We start from the raw sequence: 20,419 nt of genomic DNA, 5'->3' as shown, positions 1-20,419 counted from the left end.
TACCACACTCAAAAGATTGACTATGTTAGGAGTTGTTGTGCATGGAACCGATTACATCCTTACAACTTCCAAAATCGACCACAAAAGTGTTTGTCTAATCAATTATGGTTATTGGTTAGGCTGTTCTCGGTCTGGTTCTTATAGAAACCGTAGATGGATCAAACTGATATATTCAATTTTTTAAAAGTCTAAACCAAAACCAAAACCAAAACCAAACTGAATTTGAACAAAAACCGAAATGAAACCGAACCAAACCAAAACTTTAACTACTAACTTTTACCACTGATGTAGTAGGGATGACGTTTAATAGTAAAAGTGCTACATAATTTTTTGGTATACAATGATCGACTGGAACTAAAAGCTCAAGGGTTGATGTTGTGCTTCGAAATTATACATATTTGTCATTATAAATGGTTTACAAAGTTTCTGTATGGCTGGACGCATAAATTTGGCCAGCAAAACCGGACTCCTAAGGCTAAGTCCAATAGTTTTTTATCCCCTAAAAGTGGAGGCCAAAGTGGAGGTTTTCACTCTCTATCTATAATTTACTCTCTATATATAGGGAGTATTATTGAGATACATAATACATTCGGCGCCAGTTCAAGTAGAGTGATATGATTTACTTTCTATTTGGCGCCAATTCAAGTGGAGTGATATAACTTTTTTTTTTTTTTTTTTCTTTATTTGCATTCTGAGCTAGATAGAGTGGAGTGGTTTGTTAAGATTTTCATTCAAGGGAAGGGTTTTAGGAACATATTTTATCTTGACACGTAAACAAACTCAAAATCGTTAGGGTATTTATAATTTTCGGATTAGACTAATATTTTGTAGATATGATCTCTTAACTATTCTAAACATTGTCACAAATAATAAAAAAAATCCAAACTTACCAAATGTAGTTAACAATTTACAAAATTTGGCTAATTATAGACCGTTCATTTTCACCGTTTTTGATACTATATTTGGCAAGTTTAGAATTTTTTTTGATTATTTGTGACAATGTTTATAATAGTTAGGAGATCATATCTACAAAATATTAGCCTAATCCGAAACTTCTAAATGTCCTAACGATTTTGAATTTGTTTACGTGTCCAGATAAAATATGCCCCTAGAACCCCTTCCTTCATTCAATGCCTGTTTGGACCCATTTTCTTTATCTGTATCTGTAAAATTGAGATAAAGAGTCCAAAACCATTAGACTCAGCCTAAACTATTATATTTTTTTGAAAACCATTGAAAGGATCAATTTGTAAGATTGCGAACTACAAAGTCAATAGCCATCTTTCTAAGATTTGTTAAATTTAGTGGAATAAAAATGTCGTTTTGTATAACCACTAATTTGTTTGTTTTTCTTCACATTCCCAATCAATAATGCAATTATAAAAAAAAAAAAAAAAAATCAATAATGCAATTAAGGTTGTTCTAGAAGTAACCAGGTCGAATGGAGATATTGGATAATTTAATTCAAAATGAAAGCGTGATTTTGCCAGTGCAGCTCTTATAAATTTGGTCATGCTCCACAGATACAAAACACATTTCATCCTGTAAAGTTCACAAAATTATATCCATGATTTCTGTACCACTATCTAAGTGGTGGGACTGGATCATTAGAAAAGAAGAAAACACTACTGTATTAGTACTCATCCTTTTAATTCTACTAATTTCGCTCACTTGGTACAAATGGATGATCAAAAATCAACTAAAAACAAGGTACCATTGCCGCCAGGGCCTCGTGGTCTACCGATAGTTGGATACCTTCCATTTCTTAATTCAAATCTCCATGTTTGCTTTGCTAACTTGGCTAAAACATATGGTCCAATCATAAAGCTGCAACTAGGAAGCAAGGCTTGTATTGTGTTGAGTTCAGCCACAGTTGCCAAGGAAGTACTCAAAGACAACGATATCGTCTTTGCTAACCGTGATGTACCGGCCGTGGCTGCTTCGCCAGGTGCTTATGGCGGTGTCGACATCATTTGGTCACCTTATGGTGAGCATTGGCGAATGCTACGTAAAATATGTGTTGGCGGGTTACTAAGCACTGCGAGACTTGAGTTTTTATACGATTTGCGCCGCAGAGAAGTTCGAGATATGGTAAACCAAATCTATACAAATGCTGGACAACCTGTTGATATTGGTGAAAATAGTCTACTTACATTTTTTCATGTTATTACAAGTATGTTATGGGGAGGTACGGATGAGAAGGGACGCAGGAAACGCGTAAGCTTGGAGTTTCGAGAAATTACAGAAAAATATCTTATCCTTTTCGGGGAACTAAATGTTTCAGATCTCTTTCCTGCTCTTGCCATGTTTGATTTGCAGGGTAAGGAGCGTAAGCTGAAAAGGCTACATGTGTGGTTCGATAGGATGTTCGATGTTGTTATTGATAAGAAGCTGAAAATGGAGAGGGAAGGGAATTGGAACACTGATATTGGGAAGAAGGATTTTCTGCAAGTACTGTTGGAATTTAAAGATCAGGAAGAACACAAGACTCCGTTCACCATAACCCACATCAAGTCCTTGTTCATGGTAATTTCTTCTTCTCTTTGTTATATTGCATATTTCTTTCTACTTCTTTTTCCTTTTATTAATTCTTTAACGGTGGAGCTTTGACTGGCAACTAAGTACTGAAATTTTCTTAACAGGACATGATGCTTGCTGGGACTAAAACCTCATCTTCAGCAGTAGAATGGGTAATGGCAGAATTGATGAACCATCCAAAAATAATGAGAAAAGTGCAAGATGAACTTGACCACGTTGTGGGGGTAAACACTGTAGTAGAAGAGTCACATGTGCCCAAATTGAACTACTTGAATGCAGTACTTAAAGAAGCCCTACGTTTGTATCCTGTGGCTCCTTTCTTGGTCCCTAGAAGTCCAAGCGAACCATGTATAGTGGGAGGCTATACAGTCCCCAAAGGTGCTAAAGTCGTTCTAAATGCATGGGCAATACACAGAGATCCCGACTTTTGGGACAACCCCTTGGAATTCATACCAGAGAGGTTCTTGGATTCAGGTAATGGCTGTGATTTTGCGGGCACAAATTTCAGTTACCTTCCTTTCGGCTCTGGGAGAAGGGTATGCATCGGAACCCCCTTGGCAGAGAGGATGGTACCATTCTTGTTAGCATCACTGTTGCATTCATTCAACTGGAAGTTGCCGGAGGGGACCAAGGTCGATTTATCAGAGACATTGGCGTTAGAGTTAAAGAAAACAATACCACTTGTTGTCACTCCGACTCCTAGATTATCGGAATCTAGGTTATACACTTGAAAACAGATCCAGTTACTTCTGCTACTTAAGTATGGAGGATAAGCTCAAGGAGGGAAGAAAAGGATTTTACTCTAAATCACGGTGGCAATCAATGCCATCATTTTCACTGCCACTTGACAGCCATGTATCCATGATTGTACATATTACAAACCTTTTCTACTGGAATTTACCTTCAGCACCAACACAACAACAAAATGTATTTGTTCGTTCTGTCTTCACGAAACAAATAGTAAATTACTAAATTTTACTCTACGATAGTAGAGTTACACTATTCAAATCGTGGTTTCATGAGACTTGGATATGATGTCCATGCTGATATGCCCATATATATCCGTGTAACGAACCCGTTTTCAGTATATTTCTCAAACACATAGTTTTAAACGAAAATTTTAAAAAGAAGTTACATTTACGTAGTGTTTAGTCAGGACTCAAGACTGTATCAAATATGCATCTCACGAAATGATGACTAATAAGTTTTTATAGAGAAAATCTGTTTGTAAATTTTGAAATAACATGGCCTCAGGTCTAGATATCAGTTTTAATAAAACTGGTACTGTTTCTTAGATTCAAAGCAACACCTAAGTAAGAAGAAATTTGTAGAACGGAAAATGAACAAAAAAATTTAAAACTAATAGTACAAATAAGCCTTTGTTTAAAACTTTAATGCCTGGTGTCATAACATCACTATACAACATTTTTAGGAAAGAAAGTAAAGTTCACTTCCTGTCTTCCTTCAACTGAAAAATGAGAAAAAAAAATTAGGAGCCGCAATGTCCTTAAATTGAGATACTAAAATTCGATTCAGTAGCGAAGCATTTTTTGGATCAGAAGACAAGGGAAATTTTAACCGTACAATAAGAAATTCTTTGGATACAGTAATTCACGACAAGTCAAGAGGCCGATGAGGAGTTACAAACTACCTGCCGACTAGGATTATGTGATCGAATTTTCATAATGTCTTGTCTTCTCATTCAATTAGGATCCCAAATCTTAAACAATAATACAAATATACATGCATCAATGCATGCTGTCGTTAAATTATTCGGTTGGGTATTTAACAATGTGGACCTCAAATGCCAAGGTATCAGATATCCTTACCCAACAAACACAGATAGGGAACTGCCAATCTAGCAAATCAAGCCGAGTTTTATTATGCTCAAGCTCGGCTCGTTTATTAAGCGAGGTTCGAAATAAGTTCAAGCTTGGCTCATATATTAAATGAACGAGCCTGAGCCGAGCTTTTAGCGAACCTAGTCTGAGCTGAGCCCGAATAGTTTGGTTATTTTACACTGTAAAGATGCTATTTGAGTTTATCAAGCCGAGCTTCATTAAACTCGTTTGTAACATGAGCTATAATATAGGCTCAAGCTTGGCTCATTTACCTAAATGAACAATCTCGAGCTGAGCTTAAACGAGCCCAAGCCACTCGGCTCAAATTATTAGAATCTAAATTTTAAGGATGACGATGTGCGTATATTTGCTCTAGGTTCGCCGTAACAGCATAGATATATCAAATAAAATAAAGTCAAGTAGAACAGTATCGGAATACAGAAACAAAAAACATCCTCTATATTCTAAGATTTCATTGGTAGAACCGAGCAATACCATCTTCTGACATACTATTTTTCGGACATATTAAAGATACTGATACAAGACATCATAAGTCTTGCCTGTGTCTGTTGATATATATCATTAAAAATTCATCAGGTGTCTTCCGTTCGACCGTTCTATTCGCAATGAAATAATAAATTTTCGGATTGAAGTACTTCAAATGTTAATTGCCATATTATACAAAAAGTTATAAAGACCAAATAGGGAGTCCGCTGGTTTCCTGGAAATGAAAACCAACTTCCAGCATCTGCGCTGGGGTGCAGTTATCAGAACCAGTGGAATTGTGGATCATGTCATAATATGGATTCTATCGATGTAGTGAAACTCTGTAGTATGAATTTTATTTATTATTTCGGAAAAAAAGGAACACACTTGAGATTAGTTCATGCAAGGCCCTAATCTTATAATACCTCTCTATGTAGGGAAACAATTAAACAACAAAACATATCTTCATAATTTAGTAGTCAAGTACCAACAGAGCGCGTATGTTATATTTAAGGCATGGACTGCACAATTTCTATCGTATATAGCACAAGCAGCTCAATCCTTGTATTTCAGTTGATATTTTCTTTAACTTATCATTTTAATATTTATATTTATATTTCTTTTTTTGTTTCATCGCTAAATTTATATTCTATAATTTATATTGTTATAATATTATACAAACATAGAAAAAGTATCACGAGCTATCCTCTCTATTTTTTTTTTTAAAGTTTAGAGGTTATAGCCAACCTCAACTTGTATTAAGATAATCTTTGAAGTACATAGTTCTTTTCCTGTCCTCTCTATTATCGTAAAGTCCAGAAGAGGGGAGAAGGAAATAAGTTGATCAATTGATGATCTATACAACTTCGAAAGGTTGGTAGTCAACTGCCTGATTACCCTCTCTATACACATGCTTAAAAATACAATCCACGAAAAGAACTTTTAAGGGATATTATCTAGGCCACTATATTGATGCAGTACCATGGACTTCGAGCAAAGCCATTGATGATGTTGATAGCACCTAGAGAGTCCGAATTTATTCCAAGTTTTGCTATACTTAAGAATTGGGCTTGTTTAAGGCCCACATCAATAGCAAAGAGTTCTTGGAAGATGACAGAAGGCTTAGATAAACTTCCCGCACATCCCAAAAGAACATTCATACTTACAATAGAAACACCGAAAAAGAAAAAATTACAAAATATGTACAAAAATTCTGAAACACAAAGGCCTCGAGTCAAAATGTCTTCCTATCTACACACAAGTGCTAAAAATAAGAATGCTACTAGTTTCCTCATGAACTTTGGCCGAGAAGGATAAGAGGCCTTTTCATTTGCTACCACCCTAGTCAGTCGGCTACATAAAGCTTAGCTTAGTCCCAAAGCCCATGGGAAAATCTAATACATCCAAGGTACAAAGCACACCATATCACTGAGCAGACCAATCAAAGTAGACAAACATATACCACACAAAACTTCCAACCAGTGGCATAATAATCGAACAAAAACAGAATAGAGCAGACCATGAAATATGGGTTTAATCTACGGCGTGAAAACTAAATTAATTGATTTTAAAAATAAAGCGTATTCATGATATTTGGTGCAAGCGTGACTACTGGTAAACAAGACTCAAGAAGAACTTACCAATTTGAAGATACTGTTTCTTTCTCTTTTGCTCTTGAGAATAGTTCCAATTTGTAGAGAACCTCTGTGATGTTTTAGCTAGTGGAAATACATTCCAACATATGAATAGCATCAACCTGATTGGAGACTGTAACACACTGAAAATCTAACAGGAATCAAGAACACTAAACGCATCTCCAAAACATTAGCCACAAAACCATATAAATTTCAAGTTCACATAAAACCTAGCTGGGACAATAAATTACATATAAAAAAGACATCTGTTTCCATTGACATCACAAGGTAAAAGAGAAATTTGCCCAAAAAAAGGAAAATTAAGATCATAAGAAACATGAACTAGTATACAAAACAAGGAAATCAATAGTAAAAGTCTTTAACCTAGATTTTTGAGGAACTAAATGACCTACCCTAAATATAGCTCTGCATCCATTCACAACATCATGATTGAAAGGAAATATAAGATTAAAACCTCCACTAGTAGCCCCCTTGCAGCCGTGTGTTAAACTGAATGAGAGAGTACACATCAGCCATCTACCAAGTGGAACCGTGTCAATCCCTGAAAATGATTCATATGGTTTTTCCTTGCTCTAGATTTTGAAGGCAAAAGAATATCTACAGGATAAGAACAGTCTATCATCTTCATAATCTACTGTCATTAACTTGACATGTGCATCTAATGTTTGGAATAACTTTTTCTAAAGGATGTGCTCAACACTTAAGATACCTGAAATTCCCCACAATGAACTCTGCTTATGAGCTTATCTACTTGGTCAACCTCACTAACGGAAGGGGAAATCTGAAGTACCGTGTGCAAAAAGTTCACAAGTCAACAACATTTTTTGAAATTCTATGATATATATTACAAGCTCAGGGTACAATAATTGTACAAAAGGCATATAACATCGTGTGGAATAAGTCTTATATCCTGTTGATTATTCATAACTGGAAGGACTACCTCCGGATTCAAAGGGTAGATTGTCTAACCATGAATCGTCCAAAAGATAGGATGGAGATTCCAACTCTGTGGGCCATTCAGAACTAACATCTATATCATCAAAATTAACCGGTTTACATTTCCCATCAATACTTTGACTGACCGCCTGTAATCGGAGATTGCAATGCACATAAACCAAATCATTGAATTTTTCATTCTCCATTTTGTTGCGCTTCTTGGTATGTATGTTCTCAAAGGTTCTCCAGTTCCATCTACACCAATATGAACTACTAGGCTGGCTCAGTATTCTTATTGCAGCCCTCTGCAATGTAGGGATTTCATAACCATATGCTGCCCACCAGTCACCTATGCTTGCACAGTTATGAAATCAATAAGATAGAGAATTCCATCAAGTATATATATTATACAAGTAAGACTATTGATAGATTCGAAGTCAGAGATGGATTATGGAGAAGAGCCATCAGCCTGCACCTTCATAGTATGCAGAAAATTCAAGAAGGGTTATGAACCCTCAACTGATGGATTTCATCAAGGAGATCATCAACGTCCAAGGTGACCAACCAATTGAACAGATACAGCAATCACCATAAACTTCTTCAAAGAGCCACTAAGGGAAGGTGCTTTAGAAGAACTGAAGAAGACAGTATATCCTAATGTCAGCTAATATGTAAAATCTCGCCTTCGTACATCGTCAGACTATTTTTAGTACTAATAATGCCCTAGGCCAATAGATGATAAGCATCTGATTGCTTTGGTTGGTTGACTAGGACTTCATTTAAGGAATCAGGTTTGTGCATACTAAACCTGTTGTGCACTATCATGCCATCAGCAATGACTATGGCCTTTTCCCATGTGAACTCTCATAAACGTATATGAGGCAACACAGCAAATATGACAGAACTGGACAAATACATACATGTGCAAAACATACCTGGGGAGTTCAATGTCCTTCCCAAGATTGCAAACTCACTGCCAAGAGCACCATGGGCATTTATATACATGGGATGCTCCTTAGTGAACTCAATCTTATCCTTATCCTCTGTAACCATCTTCACCATGGCTTCTTGAAACCCATTCCTCATTTTCAAATCTATCTTATAGTTTTGGTTGTAGAAAATAGAAGGATTTAGAAAAGCTGCAGCAGCATGCAATGGTGACTGTAGTTGCAAGTTCCATCTCCTGTCAATTATATCCCATAATGGCATATATTTCCCTTCAACTCCTTTATAGTATGCCTTAATTTCAACTTTTGCCTTCTCGATGCCCTCATATATATAGCCCATGGCAGGCATGTCCCCATCTACCATACGCAAAACTTTAACAAGTGGCTCTGACACACTCACAGCTTCATGTGCCAACTTCCAGAACTTGTCCAAATATAACAAGGAATTGATCGCCTGGGCATCAGGACATCTACTATAAACAGAAGACAACCATTCTGTATGGGAAAACATGTGCTTCAAGTTTTCCTCTTGAATTATAATGGACCTCAAAGATAAGAAGCTAGTTACAAATCTTGTGATTTTGGGTCGAATAAATTCCCTTCCACCTGTGAACTTTCTCATCAGATTTACAATCCACGTGTTACTGTATATATACCTTGTGATGCTCTTTGCGTCCTCCAAGACCTCACTGACCCATTCCAGCTTACTAAAATCCTCCAACATTTTATCAATACAATATGAAGCACAAGGGGACCAAAATAATGAAGTGTATTTCGACATCAAGAGCCTTCCAGCATAAACATAACTAGCTGCACTATCTGTTATAACTTGAACAACATTTTCCACACCAACCTCTAATACAACTGACTCAAGCAACTCAAATAAATAATGAGCATCATCAGCATGAGTAGATACATCCACGGACTTCAGAAACAGAGTCCCTTTAAAAGAAGTAACAGAAAATACAACAAGTGATGTGGTCCTATTATCGGACCAGCAATCTGACAAAATAGTACAACCAGTCCCTTTCCATTCCTCTCTAAACCTCCTGTAGTTATCATTGATGTCTCCTTTTATCTTTTCCAGGAGAGAGGATCTTAACTTCTCATAACTTGGGGCTTTATAGCCTAGACCACACTCTGCTACTGCATCAAACATTTCCTGATAATATATGGACCTAGAAGCACTAAATGGTATGGGGTTGTGAAAGAAAAACAATGCAACCTTCTTATCAGCGTCATCATGCTTTTTCTTCTGAGCATCATCCACAATAGGTTGTGCGATAGGTGAAGGTGGTGGGAATAACAAAGCTTGGCATGTGCTACCATTTTGCCCACTGGATCCAGGATTCGGACGGAAGCCATCACTTGTAGAAGAGCTATGCTGGGGACCATTTGGTACCAGATCTAGCTTTGGTCTCTTAGGGTTCTTCTGCTTCTTGGGAGTAGTTAATATGCTTTGTATCCAGTCCCTCACCTCATTTGGAACCTCAGTGCAGGGAACTATATCTTTGTTCTTTATTTGCGCCAAATGAAATTTCATCCGGTAAACCCCTCCACTGAACTCTCTTTGGCAATAATTACACCTGACTTTCTGTTTCGTTGCATCAACTAGAACGCAGTGCTCCCAACAGGCATCTCTTCCTCTGACCATGGTCCTGTAATAAACAAAAAAAAATTATACAACCCAAGCATGGCCTACGAATTGCCTTCTCAGACAGGGCATTGCATACATGAGGATTACGCTGGCTCAAGACAAGATAATCAACAGAAAAGGCATATCATACTCCTGGAAGTAATACTCAACAAAACACTAGAAACTTCCTTTGGAACTATTGAAGCTTGAGTGGAACGAACCAAAGTGTAATGGTCATCATCAAAATTTATTGATGAGGAAATATTTTTGCATGCAGAGTAATGCTTGAGGAAAATGTAGCAGTATAGCAACTCCATAATCAAATGAAGTAGTAGATATTATTAGGAGGAAAGTTACAGGCATGAAAAAGGATTTAGTCCTCTTCAATTACTATCAACATTGTAACAACTGTTGTTATACATTGTCATAACCTTGACATTTTCATCTTATAACACCAAACAACTCACCAACCATTATTAAATCCAGTATCTCTATAGATTTAATAAGTGTAAATTTGTAGTTAAACATACTGTTCTACTGAATCATTTATCTTAATCCTTAAACCCTAGATGCATACAGAGTTCTGCTTACCTGCTTTAAAGAGGGATAATTATCTGCTGCTCTTCTTTTTAAAAAAACTCACTTTGTTCGAATCGGATGAGAGGTGGACGAGGAATTCATTTACAACGGCGATGCCGGTTTCTGATTTGCCGAGGATTTTAAACGTATAAATGTAGAACAATAAATCGTCCTCATCCAATCTGAACCCGGCCCGTAAAAAGGCCCAAGACTTTAAAAAACCCAGTCCACCACCCGAGACCCATTCCCTCTCCTCCACAAATTTATTTTCACTCGCACTCCCAAAACCATAAAATAAAAATATTGAGACCTCACAGTCCATGGAACGTCCTCTTAATTCCACTCCCCACCAATGGCACTTCTCATGCATTCTCACTTCAGTTTCACTTCCTTCCGTTCTAGAACACAACTACACCAACAACCTCTTCTTCTTAGAGCAAAATCAAAAAACAATGACGTGGCATTATTATGGTTCAAACATGATCTTAGAATCGATGATCACCCAGCCCTCGTGTCCACGGCTTCACACTACAAATCACTTCTCCCTCTCTACATCTTCGACCACCGTATCATTTCCCGTAAGTAACCAACCTTATAAATCTCAAAAATAAACTTTTCAGCAACTAAAACTTATTTTTAGTTTTTCAGGTTTCTCAGATGAAAAACTAGAGCTAGTTTTATTAGCTTTACAGGATTTGAAAACATGTTTACAAAATCAAGGCTCTAATCTTATGATTAGATTCGGTGCTGCCGAGAGTATTGTATCACAAATTGTTAGTGAAATTGTTGATAGTTGTGATAAATTTGGATTGGAAAATGTAGCAAGTATTAATGTATTTGCTGAAGAGGAAGTTGAGTATAATCTTCGTTCTATGATGGAGTCCGTAAAGGACTGTTTGCTTAATTTATCCTTGTCACAAGGAAGTGCTCAACTGGTACAGTGGTGGACCCCATTTTACGACATTAAGGTAATACTGATTTCTTATTATAATAACTTTTCATCCATTAGCACAATATGACTTTGTAATGTTGCATATAGGACTTGGAGAAGTTGCCTGCGTTTTACCCTGACTTCAAGAAATTGAAGTTATCACCGACTAGTCCCCTTGCATCCCCGGTGTTACCTCGTTTGGATATTGACTTAGACTGGGGTATGCTGTCAATGTCATTAAGGATTATTGTGTTTCCATATTCTTTATGGAGTTTATGGTTTGTACTGTAGATAGTTATTGTATTCTTCTCTATCAGGTAATGTGCCATCTTTTGATCAAGTACAGAGATATGTTTTGAGTGTCAATCCGTTGAAGTTAAATGACAAGTGGACTTCAGTCAAGAGAGTTTCTGCAAAGAGTGTTTTGAGTAATGGAAGCTTGAAAAAAGTTAAGGTGCCAAGTGATGTGGGCAAAGGTTCACAGATATTGTATTCCATTGAAGGGGACCAGAGTTACGTGAATTTGGAAGAAAGAAAGAAGGAAAAAGTTAAAAATTCAGTGTTTGTATCTACACAAGGAATTGTAGTGGGAGGTGGAACAAGTGTTGTCTTGAATGCACTGGCTGCATATTTGAGAGATTTGGAGGGCACACCCAGAGGCGACTGGCAAGAGTATGCATGCTTCTCTTTTTTGTTCTTGCATAACTTTGAATAATTAAAAGCGCATACTGGAAGTAACAATTTCCTAAGAATATATATGGGCATTTCTGTTCTATTTAAGTATGAAAGAAAGGTCCTTATGAACCTGAGCTAAAATGCTAATGTATTGAAATTTCTCATAACTCAATCACATAGTTATGTTACATGACAGGGTGCATGAGAAATTACGTAGTGCTGAAAGCAGGAATGGAGCTTCATTTGGTGCCCTGTTTAGTTCTGTCCTTTCTTTAGGTATCATATCCAGAAGAAAAGTATATTATGAGGCAATCAAGTACGAGAAGGAACGTAACGCTGGCTTTCTATCTCCTTTTGGGTACTCGGCAGCTACCGTTGCTGCTGCAGCTGACACAGTTTGCTTAATGGAGGTAAAGCAAACATTTACAGTGGTGGTCCTTTTACACTGGTACATCTCAGACTTAAACAACAGTGGTTCAGGGAACAATTTCAACTTCTAATTGTTGATCCATTATTGCCTTCAAATATTAACTAACATCATCATTCAATTTTGTCGCAGTGGTACTGGCTTTTGGGTTTAAAAAGCCAAACTTACAGTGAAGGAATACATTCTGTTCGAATATGGAGATGGAATGACTATTTAATCCAGGTCTTTACTGGAAACTTCTTAATGATATTGTGAACCGTTTCTCAACATTCTGCTCTATATATCCTAAAGAATGATCAGATTTCTCTTTTTTCTGAAATGGTCTCTGAGACGTCTCTTGTGCTTTTGTTTTCCCAAGTTTAACGTGTTCAGGAATTAGGTTTCTCCAGTTCTAGTCTTTCTATTTGTTACCTGAGTTAGCTCTTTTCACTATATACGATGAACCGTGCATCCTTTATAGTGAGGTACCTTTATTTTTATGTTAAGTGGAGGTATGCTACAAGCACGCTCTTATATATTTATGTTAAGTGGAGGTACCTTTATTTTGACTCTATTTATTGCTCGATTTTCTTTTGTTCCGTTTTTATCACACAGCTTAATATATACGTTATTCTTTCTCATCATGAAGGATATTCTCTGATTTCAGTACACAGTGCTTGGTGACGAAGGTCCAGCTAGTCTGCTTGTACATGGGTTTGGTGCTTTTTTGGAACACTACCGTGATAACGTGAATCCAATAGCTGATGCTGGGAATAGGGTTTGGGCACTTACGCTTTTAGGATTTGGAAAATCAGAAAAGCCAAACATTGTGTACACAGAACTCATGTGGGCAGAATTGATTAGAGATTTCATTGTTGATGTGGTGGGTGAACCAGTCCATCTTGTTGGCAACTCAATTGGTGGTATGCCCAAACTCCGATCTTGTCTATAAGACTATTAAGTTTTTCTTTTAAATTCTTCAGACTTACTTTCCCATGGCGCACCTGATGCTTTATATTTCTTTCATACTTTTATCCCAGGTTACTTTGCTGCTATTGTTGCTGGGCTTTGGCCTACCCTGGCCAAATCCGTTATCCTCATCAATGCAGCTGGTTCAGTCATTACAGGCAATCCTTCTTCTCCAGTCAATGAAGTAAGCAAAACTTTAGTTATACATTCCTCAGTCGGTTACATTCTTCATGATATGTCAAGCTGCTAGTATTCTTATTCCAAATTGAAAGTTGAAAGTATATCCTGATTTCGAATATGTTGTTTGCTTCCCTGTTATTCATAAATACAATCATCCATAACAAAGACTTCTTTTATGCAGATGTTTGTATATGTAAAACTAGGAAAATATCACTGTCTTTTGTTTCCGTATCATGTAAGCTTCATTAATCTTGTATTTAGGAAATGACAATGATCAATGCCTTGACATGGACTGTCAACATAGTTGGCTCTATGTTCCCTTCATTATTGCAATTTGATATCTGCAGAAGGTTTTCTTGTCGGTCACCAGGCTTTCTCTGTCGTGAGAATGGGTCTCTTCTTGTACATGAAGTGCAAAGATTGGTTTATCTGAAGGAGGATCCTTGGGGTTTGCTTTGCCAATTGCATGCTTATTTAGCAAATGAGTGCACCCTTATGGATTCCACTCCTCTACCAAGTAGTTGAATTTATTTATAAAAACGTAATCAAAATCTGACAGCCCTTGAGATGAGATTATATTGTGATTTGGTGGATAGCTTTCCGACTGAACTTTCTGAGGTAGGAAGAAAATTTCTTAGAAGACTAAACGAGTGAGACATTTGGCCTAAGCCGGATTGCAATGTATGGAAAACATGCAGACATTGGGATGAGCCTTTTTCTCCCTTAAAAACATAGTTTGATTGCAAGTTTCTGCGTCTTGGACCACTTGATTTGACTTGTATAAAATTTCAATTCCGTTCCCTATTGTTACTTTCACTTCTTTGATATGAGTCAGTCTGAAACTAATCTTAAATTGTTTGACAATTGATTAGGAAAGGCGGGTCTCTAGTGCTGCGTGGTTGGGGAGTCGAATCCTATTACTCTACTTGAGATCAAATGTGGGGAACATTGTTAAAAATTGCTACCCTACTGTAAGTTTGCTTCTAACTTTGCTGCCGTTTATTATCTTTGATGCTATACTGTATAGGGTTTTAATAGAAATTGTGTCTGTTTGCAGAACAGAGAACGAGCTGATGATTGGCTTATCAGTGAAATGCTTCGGGCAGTATCCTTACTTTTTGCTCCCTTGCCAAGGTCCTGATATTTCAAGATGGTGCCATAATATATCTGATGCTTAAACTTACTGGACTGATCCATTTCGTGTTGTTGTGTCCTGGTGACATAGCTGGTTTGGATTTATGTTTCACTCCAGTATGTGTCTGGTTACCATCTACACCTTTCTTCTTGTTCTTTTCTACTTCATGTCTTTTCCATAACAGCGTAAGTCGCAAGATCCTGGCGTGCTGATGGTTCTTGAAAGTGTCTTCAGCTTTGATCTCTCAATTCCTGTAAATTATCTATTTGAATCATTTGGAGGGAAGGTCTTAATTATACAGGTAAATTGTGACCCAAACATATTTTGGTATTATTTGACAGCCGTCAGCTCTTGATGCTTCTGTCTTGTTTATTGACAACTAGGGAATGAAAGATCCACTTTCAAATTCCGAGTCAAAACTGTCAGAACTTAGGGAGTGTTGCATTGGGATTGAGATCAGAGAATTGGACGCAGGTAATCTTGATGCTTACACTTAAACAATAAACCAGTTAATTACTACATCATTATGTCTCATTGTTACTAAACTAACCAGTAATTGTATCCCTACCACTTCTTCCGAAGATCTATTTACGATGACTGCTGTTTCCCCCTTCTGAGATCTCAATTTTCTTGTACAATCTGATAATTGCAGGTCATTGTCCACATGATGAAAGGCCAGAGGAAGTGAATTCCTTTATATGTGAATGGATTGTTAACATGGAAAGAAGCTTACTACCCTGTTGATTTTCCAGATCATTATATTGTCTTTGTGTACCATAGTTTACCGGTTTAAACTTTTTAGTAGTGTAATCACTATTGTATTCCTATGTTCATATTGAAGACCGACTTGAACAAAATGAAAGTTTCGTGTTAGGCTCCGTTATGAAGGCATTTTTGGTCCTTTTCTAGAATATAGTGATGTCTAATTTCAGTTGTTAACTAGAGTTTTCCAAACTTCTAATCTGTGTTGTAACAGTTAGTTTTAGATTAAGTAAAAAATTAACGAAGATACTCAAATATCAGCCATGTAATGTTCTCTTCCAGAATCAAGCATCAGAGGGGTTGTCAGGTGACTGTTTCAAGCATGGGGCATCTTAACTGTGCTGTTTGGATGTTATTCTTTAATTTCTGCATCTTTTGAAGAACCTCTGTGCTGTATCTACCTATTTTTCGTAATTTCTGTATTAACCAACCTAATGGTTCTACTGTATGTAGAGAGTATTGTGACGTTTCAAGAGAAACCATAATATATTTTGACTTTAGCCGAATTCTTTCTTTCCTTCAGGTATATCTAGATAAAGTTCTAGCCCAATCTGCCAATTAACAGTACAGTAGAAAAGAATAAGATGTCAGGGCTCCTTCGCTTGTATCAATGACCCCATGAGAGATTGTTACACTTCTTTTCCGATATTTAGCCATTTTCAACTAAGCATTCATCTAGGCATTTTTTTTTCCAGAGACTACCTATGGATGGTTTCGGTAGTTGTGAGACTTGTGAGTGAACTGCATAAAGCCAAATCTGAGCAATTGAACCTGTGATACAATTGGTTGATGCATCAACCAGCAACTGTCAGATCATGGCTTTTACATTACTGACAATACGAAATAACAATGAATCCTACTAAGAATGGTACTGACATTCTGCAGAGCTACAAGGAAAGGTTCAGTAATTTAAATTCATTATGACGCAGCAAAAGTAAGTACAATGGCCATCCAGAAAATCTGCTGTAAACCAAGGGAAATATCTGCAATAACCATTTCCAAGAAAACTATAAGTTCAACAGCCATTTGCAATGTGGTGAGAGAATACAACATGAATCCAGACCTGGCAAAAAGGAATAATGAATTTATTTTATTTTCGCAGCAAAAAATCTCAAGCAACTCTCAAGCCGAATACGTTGCACTCTAATACACAACTGTTCAAAATTACCAGCATATCTAGAGCGTCCAACAGCCAATTTATCAACTAAGTGAACTTGCCAACTGTCTAGCTTTACGAGCACAATCTGCAAAAGTTTTAACCACACTGGCACATTTCAGGGAGTCCTTAGCGTATTCCTTGTAACATTCCAAGCAAGCATTTCTTTCAGCTAAACAGGGAAAAGGCTTCTGGTACGGAAGCTTGAATTCCTTATCATGAAGTTGTTTTGCTTTCAGTGTCACTTCCTGTGCCATGTTTTCCTGATGCTTTTGCAACTTGTCCACAACCTTCTCGCTCTCTTGAAGGACAGATCGGATTGCATCCAACTCAGCATTTGAGACTTGAGCTGGGCTAGGGGATACTGGCAAGAGCATAGGAGCATGAATGGGCCAATCAGAAGGAGGCTTATGATGATCCACCTTCGTGGCCTGCGTCTCTTGAGGTTTCTTATGTACCTTTGGTTTGGTTTTCTTTGTCCTCTTTTTCAACTTGTCCCCATCTTCAGCAAGCCGATTGACAAGTTTTGTGGTGATTTGAACTGTAAATGAATCCCCCATATTGACGTTTTTACCTACAATATTTCTAATAAAGCTCTACTTATCAGCGAAAAACATAAGCAGCATTTCAAGAGAATGAAAACGATTCCATTTAATACGCACAATTCGATTACATACTATAAAGTTTTGAATGGATACAATAATAATAAATTGAAACTAACAAATCGACTACGAAATAAGGGTGAAAAGTACTTACACTGGGTGAGTTTTGCTATGGGCCAAACGGGGACTGAACTCGTTCGTTCAGCTAGAATAATCCAGTGACCAAAAATTTGTTTCTCCAATTTCTTCAGGTTTTCTCTTTTTGTAATTAGGGCTTGTTTGCCATTGTATTTCCCTTCATTTGAATTTTCTTTTGCTTTGACAGAAAGACATAAAGTGGTTTCTAGTTGGATCCAAGCCCAAGTCTAACCCAAGTTAAGTAATTTCCTCAACCAAAGCCCAAAACTGCTTATTTGGGTTAGGAGTTGGGCTTGGTTTACGTATGTTGGAGTGTTGGACTTAAATAGTAGGCCCACTTCTACACTCAAAAAAAGACGTTAAGATTATTTTTGTGGCGTCTTTTTTAAAATCTTTAAGGGCCTGTTTGTTAAATTTTAACTAATGGAAAATAAAGGAAATAAGTTGTCCACTGTGGAAAGGAAAGGAATGAAATCGAAACAGTTTTAAAATTATGTCTGTTTGGTAAACTGTAAAAAGGAAAGTAAATTGCGCCTATTTTTATTTTTTCCTTTCCTTTCCTTTCCCTAAAATTTTTAGGTCTGGACCATGGACTCAAAACCATTTCCATTTTCCTAGTTTTGTTTCCGTACGGAAAGCAGCCTTTCCTTTCTATGGGCAAACAAACAACAAAAAAACTATAAAAAAAGCGGACCACACATCTTTTCCTTTTCTTTTCCTAGCATTTCCTCCAGAACAAACAGACCCTAAAAAATTTTGTTGGGGACTCGGGTTTAGCAAACAAACACTATCTAATAAACTATAGTACCTCTTTCCAAGACCAGTCATTTTTCCTCCCTTCTCCTCCATAAAGATTAATATAATTTGATTTATTTGTGGTTCTCTTTCTTTGCTCTGTTTTCTCTCATTGAATTCCGACTATTAAGGTTTTTTTTCTATCGCAATTTTTGATAAATAATATATTAATTACAATTTAGATTTATTATTATTACTCCCCTCCTCCTCATTTTATTTACAAGGAGGATTAACAAGACTAGATGTTGCAACTGTTGGTTTAACTACGGAAGTTGCTCAACATCTCGATATTTTTGTATTATTATATTAACTGTTTGACATCAATATATACACGCTCATTTTCTTTGTGATTGCAAAATTAATGGAAGCATCTTCGTCTCTTTAATACTCTGCGTGTCTTATCTCATTTAGATGTATGTGTTGTTCTTCAAGTCGATCACTTTAGCTAGACTAGGCAAGGCTGCCTCAGGCCCTAATAGTTAAAGGCTCACACCTCAAGGATTTTATCAATACATGCACAAAAAAAAAAAAAAAAAATATGGCACTATGGGTTTTGAGTTGTTCAACTTTTCTTCTTTAGACGCATAACTGGATAAGTATACACTTGAAGGGCTGATACTGGGTTCTTACATTTATACTATATATATGCTTCTCTAATGGATAGTTTTCTGTCAACGTTTGGGTTCCACTTGACATGCTTGGGAAATTAGAGATAAGCTATGATAGTCGATCATTAAGCCAACAACAAATGGTGTTAGCTATTTTGCCAACTATATATGATTGCACTTTAGTGGTTTGAATTATTGTACTATTGTATTGGCCAGAAGGCTTATGATTTAGTTGGTGGGTCTACAATTTTATGACTATTACGTTATTACCGAAAATTAATATATATAGTAAAACCTCAATATCAAAATAATTTTGATGAATCATTTAAAACCTCAATATTAACATATATACCTAATGCGGATATTTATAATCATTGTCGTTTATTAATATAATTTTCTTCTTTCTTTAGATGATATTTTTTAAGTAGCAATTTTTTGTAAGGTTCTACGTCAGAATAATTAATGATTGTGCTTATAAGAAGTCTAAGAGGATGAAGTGGTGAAGAAGTCCTGAACCAAGCACCACAGCAAGTAAGTTTTTGGACATGATAACATGTCATGTTGGTTCATCACGTGTAGAGTTCTCTGTGAGATACGCTTTAAATTTTAAATCTTATAAAATATTAACTGTTAGCACAAGGTTATATATTTGATTCGAAAATTTTATATAGTATTAATCTCAAGTACGTTCTTCGTATGGTGTTGCATTTCCGGCCAACTTTTACGATTTTGCATTGTAGATGGTAAGATTATAGGATTATGCTTAAAAGATTTCATTTAATTCTATTGGGCCTGTTACCTTACATAAGTTTATTCTTGTTAGGAATATACAACTTAATTGTACTTACTCTTTACTAATTACCAAACTATACAAACTTTTTGTCTTGTAAGTGTCTTGTACTTCTTAGTTAAATCCGAGCCTAGTGTAGATACACTATGTCCTTAAGACATATTTTTTCCCTTACGGTGCTTGAAAGTTGATGGGAAACTGTCTCTCAAGATAGAACGGATTTCCTTCTATAAAAGTTAGCACTTCAATTCTATAGAATCGGCGAACACAACATAGTATTTGACTAAGAATAGAGAGAAGAGAAAGATTAGAACTCTGTGTGATCTGATGTGTTTTTCTCTCCAAATTCCTCCAATATTTATAGGTGAGTAATGCCTCTTTGAAACAACACAGTGACTCTTGGGAAAAAGTAAGCAACTCTTTGAAAAGTCACATATTTCGAAAAGACACACCATTTCGACATAAAACATTGTTTCGAACCAGTGCCTATTTCGAAAGGTCACACCTTTTCGCCATGATGCACTGTTTCGAACCAGTGCACATTTCGAAAGGTTGCACCTTTTTGACATAATGCATTGTTTCTAACCAATGCACCCTTTCGAAAAAGTTTATCTCACTTTATGTACTGTTTCAAGAGAAACCAATTTCATCAAA

At 36.5% G+C, this 20,419-nt stretch overlaps 4 protein-coding genes across 15 annotated transcripts; 2 read left to right on the top strand and 2 right to left on the bottom strand.

Annotated features, from left to right (window-relative positions):
* Nucleotides 1-1,532: 1,532 nt before the first annotated feature.
* Nucleotides 1,533-3,546, top strand: LOC147513182 (flavonoid 3'-monooxygenase CYP75B137-like). 2 transcript variants are annotated; one of them, XM_086596196.1, is made up of 3 exons: nucleotides 1,533-2,217; nucleotides 2,320-2,526; nucleotides 2,643-3,546. In XM_086596196.1, exons 1-3 carry the CDS (start codon nucleotides 1,681-1,683, stop codon nucleotides 3,267-3,269), a joined length of 1,371 nt encoding a protein of 456 aa, XP_086452322.1. In that variant the 5' UTR covers nucleotides 1,533-1,680; the 3' UTR covers nucleotides 3,270-3,546. The 2 variants fall into 2 exon arrangements, with proteins under 2 accessions (XP_086452322.1, XP_086452321.1); XM_086596195.1 differs by having other exon boundaries at nucleotides 1,533-2,526.
* A 2,465-nt stretch (nucleotides 3,547-6,011) lies between these two features.
* On the bottom strand, nucleotides 6,012-10,764 carry LOC147513181 (uncharacterized). 4 transcript variants are annotated; one of them, XR_015215259.1, is made up of 4 exons: nucleotides 10,631-10,764; nucleotides 8,392-10,061; nucleotides 7,230-7,301; nucleotides 6,699-7,117 (listed from the first exon to the last, which is right to left on the bottom strand). XR_015215259.1 is itself a non-coding variant. In XM_086596193.1 (3 exons), exons 2-3 carry the CDS (start codon nucleotides 10,055-10,057, stop codon nucleotides 7,438-7,440), a joined length of 2,034 nt encoding a protein of 677 aa, XP_086452319.1. In that variant the 5' UTR covers nucleotides 10,058-10,061; nucleotides 10,631-10,764; the 3' UTR covers nucleotides 6,012-7,437. The 4 variants fall into 4 exon arrangements, 2 of the variants coding, with proteins under 2 accessions (XP_086452319.1, XP_086452320.1); XR_015215258.1 differs by lacking the exons at nucleotides 6,699-7,117; nucleotides 7,230-7,301 and adding exons at nucleotides 7,413-7,805; nucleotides 7,932-8,091; XM_086596193.1 differs by having other exon boundaries at nucleotides 6,012-7,805.
* A 109-nt stretch (nucleotides 10,765-10,873) lies between these two features.
* LOC147513180 (DNA photolyase) lies at nucleotides 10,874-15,825 on the top strand. Of its 5 annotated transcripts, none has more exons than XR_015215257.1 (13): nucleotides 10,874-11,196; nucleotides 11,267-11,586; nucleotides 11,658-11,769; nucleotides 11,867-12,221; nucleotides 12,421-12,634; nucleotides 12,784-12,873; nucleotides 13,298-13,553; nucleotides 13,671-13,783; nucleotides 14,652-14,750; nucleotides 14,842-14,884; nucleotides 15,112-15,215; nucleotides 15,298-15,388; nucleotides 15,567-15,825. XR_015215257.1 is itself a non-coding variant. In XM_086596191.1 (13 exons), the coding sequence occupies exons 1-13, from the start codon at nucleotides 10,971-10,973 to the stop codon at nucleotides 15,656-15,658; spliced, it is 2,127 nt and encodes a 708-aa protein (XP_086452317.1). In that variant the 5' UTR covers nucleotides 10,874-10,970; the 3' UTR covers nucleotides 15,659-15,825. The 5 variants fall into 5 exon arrangements, 2 of the variants coding, with proteins under 2 accessions (XP_086452317.1, XP_086452318.1); XR_015215256.1 differs by having other exon boundaries at nucleotides 15,105-15,215; XR_015215255.1 differs by having other exon boundaries at nucleotides 14,837-14,884.
* Nucleotides 15,826-16,574: 749 nt separating this feature from the next.
* On the bottom strand, nucleotides 16,575-17,751 carry LOC147513179 (copper ion binding protein). 4 transcript variants are annotated; one of them, XM_086596199.1, is made up of 3 exons: nucleotides 17,589-17,729; nucleotides 16,845-17,417; nucleotides 16,575-16,659 (listed from the first exon to the last, which is right to left on the bottom strand). In XM_086596199.1, the coding sequence occupies exon 2, from the start codon at nucleotides 17,390-17,392 to the stop codon at nucleotides 16,877-16,879; it is 516 nt and encodes a 171-aa protein (XP_086452325.1). In that variant the 5' UTR covers nucleotides 17,393-17,417; nucleotides 17,589-17,729; the 3' UTR covers nucleotides 16,575-16,659; nucleotides 16,845-16,876. The 4 variants fall into 4 exon arrangements, with proteins under 4 accessions (XP_086452325.1, XP_086452324.1, XP_086452326.1 ...); XM_086596198.1 differs by having other exon boundaries at nucleotides 16,643-16,739; XM_086596200.1 differs by having other exon boundaries at nucleotides 16,643-17,406; nucleotides 17,589-17,751.
* Between the last annotated feature and the right edge of the window lie 2,668 nt (nucleotides 17,752-20,419).

Source organism: Coptis chinensis, chromosome 3 (genome assembly GCF_015680905.1).
Source record: "Coptis chinensis isolate HL-2020 chromosome 3, ASM1568090v1, whole genome shotgun sequence".
Taxonomy (NCBI): Eukaryota; Viridiplantae; Streptophyta; class Magnoliopsida; order Ranunculales; family Ranunculaceae; genus Coptis; species Coptis chinensis.
The sequence above is the reverse complement of the archived record's forward strand: the minus strand, read 5'-3'. Positions and strand labels throughout refer to the sequence as shown.

What these genes read in the sequence shown, in the direction of transcription:
- LOC147513182 (XM_086596195.1), top strand. Translation starts at nt 1,681, where the DNA reads ATGGATGATCAAAAATCAACTAAAAACAAGGTACCATTGCCGCCAGGG. An exon ending in ACATCAAGTCCTTGTTCATG is followed by an intron (nt 2,527 to 2,642) that starts GTAATTTCTTCT and finishes TTTTCTTAACAG; the next exon opens with GACATGATGCTTGCTGGGAC.
- LOC147513181 (XM_086596193.1), bottom strand. Translation starts at nt 10,057, where the DNA reads ATGGTCAGAGGAAGAGATGCCTGTTGGGAGCACTGCGTTCTAGTTGAT. An exon ending in AAGGACATTGAACTCCCCAG is followed by an intron (nt 7,806 to 8,391) that starts GTATGTTTTGCA and finishes GTGCAAGCATAG; the next exon opens with GTGACTGGTGGGCAGCATAT.
- LOC147513180 (XM_086596191.1), top strand. Translation starts at nt 10,971, where the DNA reads ATGGCACTTCTCATGCATTCTCACTTCAGTTTCACTTCCTTCCGTTCT. An exon ending in GGAATGACTATTTAATCCAG is followed by an intron (nt 12,874 to 13,297) that starts GTCTTTACTGGA and finishes CTCTGATTTCAG; the next exon opens with TACACAGTGCTTGGTGACGA. An exon ending in GGAAGGTCTTAATTATACAG is followed by an intron (nt 15,216 to 15,297) that starts GTAAATTGTGAC and finishes ATTGACAACTAG; the next exon opens with GGAATGAAAGATCCACTTTC.
- LOC147513179 (XM_086596200.1), bottom strand. Translation starts at nt 17,392, where the DNA reads ATGGGGGATTCATTTACAGTTCAAATCACCACAAAACTTGTCAATCGG.